We start from the raw sequence: 6,375 nt of genomic DNA, 5'->3' as shown, positions 1-6,375 counted from the left end.
CATTGATAAAAAAACAACTCTTTTTTCTTTGCTTATTTTTTTTTAGCATTTTCTTATATTTTTTAAAATTGATTTTTGTATTTAATAGTACTTTTAATATAGTTTCTAAATATATAAATTTTACATATTAATTCTAAACTTATAAGTTTTAAATTATAAATAATTTCAGTCCAGTCTTGTTAACCGAATTAACACATAAAATGGGACGGATGTAATAAGTGTTAATTCCAGCAATGGTCCCCCGACTATGTTGATTTTCCAAAATTGATCATTGTCTTTTAATTTAGACAAAAAAGACACTTCAGCTTGATAAAATGGGCATTGATCCTTCCATTTATGTCAAATTAATTTGGCCTTATATGTGGGGTAAATTAGTCTTTTCAATATGGCCTTCTTCCTCTTCAGCTTTCCCCAGGGGGTAAATTACCAAATCCAAACAGCTTACCACAACAACAAATTTATTCAGATAACTTCACAGATCACAAATAAAAAATCAACAACAAAATGTATGAATTAACTTCACAGATCACAAATAAAAAATCAACAACAAAATGTATGAATTAATTTCTATGAAACATTGAAATCGGCCGGCAGTGGAGACGTGCGACGGCGGCGGTGGCATGACTGGCAGACGGGCATATTCTCAACAGGCGGTGGAGACGTGAGATATGGAGTGCGACGACGGTGGCGTGGTATATGGAGTGCAACGGCGGTGGCGTGGGATCTAGAGTGCAACGCCGGTGGCATGGGATATGGAGTGCGACGGCGGTGGCGTGGGATCTAGAGTGCAACGCCGGTGGCATGGGATATGGAGTGCGACGGCGGTGGCGTGGGATCTGGAGTGCAACGACGGTGGCGTGAGATCTGGAGTACAACGGCGGTGGCATGAGACAGCCTGTGCGACGCCCTGTGCGACGGCGGTGGCTTGTGCGACGTGCGTGGAGACGAGAGGCCGAGCAGACTAGCAGAAAGCCGAGGTCTAGAGGAGGAGAGGAGACTGCTTCAGTGTTTCTTTTGAGGGGATTGAGGGAGAAGAAGGCAGTAAAATGAAAAGACACTTTTACCCCAAGACATAACGTCTCACTAACTTATTATAAACAGAAGGACTAATGCCTGAACAAAATTAATAGTTAAGTGTCTTTTTCGTCCAAATTAAAAGACAAGGACCAATTTTGAAAAATCAATATAGTCGGGGGACCATTGTTGAAATTAACTCGATGAAGTAATTAACTAATCAAATTAATTAATAGTTAATACCTTAATGGCTTAATTATAAATTTATTGGGCCATGCTTACTATGAGCCAAATTAGAGTCCATATCAATGGTAGAGTGAATCGGGCCAGGTAAGCCCAGATAAGCCCCGCTGGAATTTAAGGTAGCTCCTACTAGGGTTTTAACGTCTAGCCGAGCTGCATCCCTAACGCTGCAGTGCCGAGAAAGGAGAAGAAGCTCTTCTCTTCGCAGACATGGGTACAGTTTAAACCTTGATCTCTTTTCTATTCGTGTAAATGTTATGTATGCTATGGTTCTGTACATTGATCATATAGTTTTTGTCAAGTTTAGACGCCTAAATTTGTAGTTAATGCGTATTATCTTTCAATGTGATGGATTTGTTCGTGATTGTTGATGGTCGGTCATGTACGTTTGAAAAGGTATCTCTCGTGATTCGATGCACAAGAGGCGTGCCACTGGTGGCAAGCAGAAAGCTTGGAGGAAGAAGCGAAAGTAAGTTATTCCTATATTTATAAATCTTTTCAGGCTGGTTTACACCCGGGAATTGAAATTTTGTATTGTTTTATGTCTGGGTGTAATTCATTTTTACTTGTTTATAGCTGCATCTTGGCTATGCTTTTTATTTTTTTTACCCTGTTCTTGGGATAATTTGCACTAACTTCTCTGTTTGATCTATCCCAAAACTGCTGTCTTATTCATATATTACTATCAGTAATTATCCCCAGAGATCCATGCTGAGCCCAGCTGAGCATGTTGTCAGCTAACCACAACTTAACCTGAAAATATTAACTACACTGTGAGCGCAAGTCTTCAGTGTTGTGTGTGCTTTTGGCCGTTTAGTTTTTGGGGTTACTCCAGTCAGCTTCATATCATTTCGGCCAACAAATATAACCCCAAAACCAATTGTGATTTTATTGTCCTACAATTATTTTAAGCTATTTCACTTCTTCACATATTTTTTCACGAGTTATATGTTTGCTGCTATACCCTTTGATTTTGTTTTTAGGTAACACAGAAGGATCTGTTGGTGGGTTTTGTGGAAGTGGTGTTGGGAATTATTATAATTCACTGTGCTTTTCTTACTTGGCTTACTTTTATATTTTGTAAGGTATGAGCTCGGTCGGCAGTCTGCAAATACTAAGCTCTCAAGCAACAAAACAGTCAGGCGGATCCGTGTTCGGGGTGGCAATGTAAAATGGAGAGCCCTGAGATTGGATACAGGGAATTATTCTTGGGGCAGTGAGGCAGTTACTAGGAAAACGCGTATCCTTGATGTGGTTTACAATGCTTCAAACAATGAGCTTGTTCGAACACAAACTTTGGTGAAGAGTGCAATTGTGCAGGTGGATGCGGCCCCCTTTAAGCAGTGGTACCTGCAGCACTATGGTGTTGATATTGGTAGGAAGAAGAAGGGACCTGCCAAGAAGGAAACTGCTGAGGTACTTTGAAGTGTTTGGTTGTTTGCTAAGTTTTAATGAACTTTCCACTAGTGACGAGTATATACATTAAAAGAAATGTTTGCTTTCTTAAGACCCTTGGTGATTCTGTAAACATTGTTGATTTGCAAATTGGTCCTTTTGCATTCATCAATTGTGATGCACCCTCATTTTGAATTAATCATTACAGGAAGGAAATGAAGGTGCTGCTGTTGAGGAGACTAAGAAAAGTAATCATGTTCAAAGGAAACTTGAGAAGCGCCAGAAGGATCGTAAACTTGATTCTCACCTTGAGGAGCAATTTGGTTCTGGTAGGCTTATGGCCTGCATTTCCTCCCGGCCAGGTCAATGTGGCAGAGCTGATGGGTAAAGCTCAAACTCCAGTACCTTTAGAGTTTAGATTTTGCACTTTCCAATTTGGTTCACCCTTTGTTTCTAAATGATGATATTGACAGGTACATTTTGGAGGGAAAAGAGCTCGAGTTTTACATGAAGAAAATTCAGAGGAAGAAGGGCAAGGGATCTGGTGCTGCTGCTTAATTATTGCTTTCAAAATTTTCAAGAAGCTTATTTTCATCTTCTAGTTTCTTTTACATTACTATGGCCCACAATGCTTTGTGAACATCTGTTTTATTTGACTGAGTATTAAATTATTGCTATCTTGATAATATTTTGCTTTGCCTGTTGAAAGTTGCTTCAGTTATTTTTTTGTTCAACCCACAAGCTGAAAAATGGTGTTGTTGTGTTTCAATATATTTGGTGTACTAATTGTTGTGTATAGCATATGGTTTTGGGGTCAGTGGGGTCAGTTTGGCAGGGACTTGAGGTTTGACGCAAATTATACCATGGATCAGGGTCTACCTTGTATTGTGTGGAACACTGAATCCTTGTCCAAAAATAATCTTCAAGTTCTATATTTGTAGTTGACAAACAATGGAATAGGTCTATTCTCTAGAATGATATTTCATTCTTAACTTATTTTATGAACTAAACATGTTGTAAAGGTAAATTATTTATATATTGAATGTATATTATTTGATAATAATATTCAAAATAGCGTATGTTCAGTATTCAAATAATATATTTTTAAATAACATACATTTAATATGTAAATAATGTATTTTTAGTATATTAAAAATGTACTTTTTTTTTATTTATGATTTATATAACTATGTCCATTATAGATCATGGTCTACAGAATAATGATCTTAATTAGAAAGTTGAATACATATTAGGGCAGGCTGGGCTAAGCTAGCCCACTTACTAGTAGCACATTGTAGCAGTAGGCCGAAGCAAACATGATTTACAATATTGACTCTTACAGTTTTGATACTTAGTTTTGGGTATGGAGCTGTCTTAAATTTTCATATAAGTTATTTTATTTAATAGAGATGTTACACTTCAGCGATGAAATTAGTTATTGTTTTCGATGGAAATTAAATCATGGTATACAAAAAAGAAAAATTAGTTGAGGATGATAAAAATGAGCTTTCATTTAATTTGTACAACTGCTATGCCCATACGCAAGTTATACTGTGGACCATGGTCCACAATGCACTGTGGACCATGGTCATGGTTGATACTGCAGTTGTGTTGAACTGATATTGTAGTTGTGTTGAAAGGAAACTGCAGTGTACTGTGGTTGATACTGCAGTTGTGTTGAACTGATACTATAGTTGTATTGAAAGGAAACTGCAGTTGCGCGGAACAGAAGTCGTTCATCTGCTCAACACAATTGTAGTATCAGTTCAACACAACTGTAGTTCCAAACGAATGAAACAGCCTCTGTTCCACGCAACTGCAGTTCCCTTTCAACACAACTGCAGTATCAGTTCAACACAACTGCAGTATCACTCATGACCCATGATCCACAATGCATTGTGGACCATAGTCTACAGTATAACGACTGTACATGCAATTCATTATCCAAAAAATATTAGTGTGTTTGGTTTGCACATGAGAATTAGAATTCGAATGTGAATCAAATACTTGGTAATGATATGAATTTTAGTGAAAGTATTTTTCATGTTTGGTAGTAGCTAAGGTGGAATTGGAATGATTATCAATATTAATGTTTGGTTGTGTATGACCCTATAATGTAAATATATGTTTTAAAATACAAAAATAAAAAATCAAGGTAATTAATCAAAATATAATGATGACATCCAAAGCATCAATATGAACATAATTTTTTTTTTAAGAGTTAATGCCATATGAGGTCCTCCGAGTATAGTGGTTTTGCTACATTAAGTCCTAAACTTTCAAAGTGACCACCCGTGGTCCTTCGACTTTCAATTTGTTACCATCCGTGGTCCAAGTTAACTACCCATGGTCATTCAACTTTCAAATTTTAACTAGCTGTGGTCCTTCTGGAAGGACTATGACTGGTTAAAATTTGATAGTGGAAGGACCATGGGTGGTTAACTTGGACCACGGATAGTAACAATTTGAAAGTTGAATCACAATGGGTGGTCAATTTGAAAGTTTAGTACTAAACATTACAAAATCACTGTACTCGGAGGACCTTGGATGGTATTAACTTTTTTTTTTTCTTTAAATTAGGGAATGTGAAGTTGAAGGCGTAATCAAATCTCGTAATTGTGTTTTAAAAAGTTGTCAACCAAACACTAACTATGATTTCGATTCTCATTCTTAGTGTGTAAACCATGAACAAAACACACCCTAACATTTTCATACCAAATTAATCATAATTTTGAAAATGTTGAAATAACTTTTTAAACAAAATCCCATAGAAGTTTAAGTTTGGGAAAAAAAAAAAAACCCCTTGTAAGATATATTTTTTAATTCTTTGCTTCACTTCGTATAACTCTATAATTTTGCTACCATAATGGATAATGTTTATCTCGGAGAATTTTTATACAATCATTTTTTATGGACTTGGTTCAAAAAATTATGCTCCGTATATGTTTAGAGTAGAATTTGCATACATATATGTATATGACATGTGCAAACATATACAAAAGCGTGTATCAACAATTTAATTTCTTCCTAACTCCTACTTCAGTATAGCTGTTCCTCCACATACTAAGTCAATAACAATACAGGGCTACAGGCCGGCAAAGTGTCAGTAACGTGCAAGAAAGAAATGGGTTTCTATGAATCTTCAACTCTTAATTTAATCAATTATTCTATTTTATTTTAATCATTTTTTCTTGTCACAGTTTATTACAACGACCAATTAAAGTCTTTATATATATATATATATATATATATATATATAAAGGATCATATGAGAACAAGTCTTTAGGAGAAAACTAAGAACTAATTACAATCTTACATCTAAAAAAATTAGAAGCATCAGATCAAATTTTTAAAAAAATATGGTGACATTTTCGTTTAAGGTTTAACATGTAACGGTTTAGATTTAAAATTTAGCTTTTTCATTGGGTTTATAGAATTTGCCAAGTTTGCGTATTTAGTTGTTAAAGATGGCATATATAAGTGTTAAAATTTGCACAATGGAGTTGATGATAATTACGACAATATCAATGTGTCTTTCTTCTTTTTTTTTTTTAATTTTTTAAATCTTATCAAATTTGTTGAATTTTTACAAGCTGAGATTGGTTCTTATTTCTCTCCTATGGTAGTGCTCTCACAGGATCTTAGCCTATATATATATATATATATATATATATATATATATATATATATATATATATATATATATATATATATATATATATA

The 6,375-nt window shown here is 35.2% G+C and overlaps 1 protein-coding gene across 1 annotated transcript; it reads left to right on the top strand.

Annotated features, from left to right (window-relative positions):
- The first annotated feature begins 1,360 nt into the window (after positions 1 to 1,360).
- Positions 1,361 to 3,360, top strand: LOC116024627 (40S ribosomal protein S8). The gene is made up of 5 exons (XM_031265570.1): positions 1,361 to 1,471; positions 1,654 to 1,726; positions 2,343 to 2,673; positions 2,861 to 3,036; positions 3,126 to 3,360. The coding sequence occupies exons 1-5, from the start codon at positions 1,468 to 1,470 to the stop codon at positions 3,208 to 3,210; spliced, it is 669 nt and encodes a 222-aa protein (XP_031121430.1). The 5' UTR covers positions 1,361 to 1,467; the 3' UTR covers positions 3,211 to 3,360.
- Positions 3,361 to 6,375: the final 3,015 nt, after the last annotated feature.

The sequence above is a fragment of the Ipomoea triloba genome, chromosome 7 (assembly GCF_003576645.1).
Source record: "Ipomoea triloba cultivar NCNSP0323 chromosome 7, ASM357664v1".
In the NCBI taxonomy this organism is placed as follows: Eukaryota; Viridiplantae; Streptophyta; class Magnoliopsida; order Solanales; family Convolvulaceae; genus Ipomoea; species Ipomoea triloba.
This window is presented reverse-complemented; position numbering and strand designations above follow the sequence as displayed.

Bases quoted from the DNA above. Each gene is read 5' to 3' on its own strand.
- LOC116024627 (XM_031265570.1), top strand. The intron at 2,674-2,860 runs GTACTTTGAAGT...TAATCATTACAG, and splicing joins CCAAGAAGGAAACTGCTGAG to GAAGGAAATGAAGGTGCTGC. The intron at 3,037-3,125 runs GTAAAGCTCAAA...TGATATTGACAG, and splicing joins CAATGTGGCAGAGCTGATGG to GTACATTTTGGAGGGAAAAG.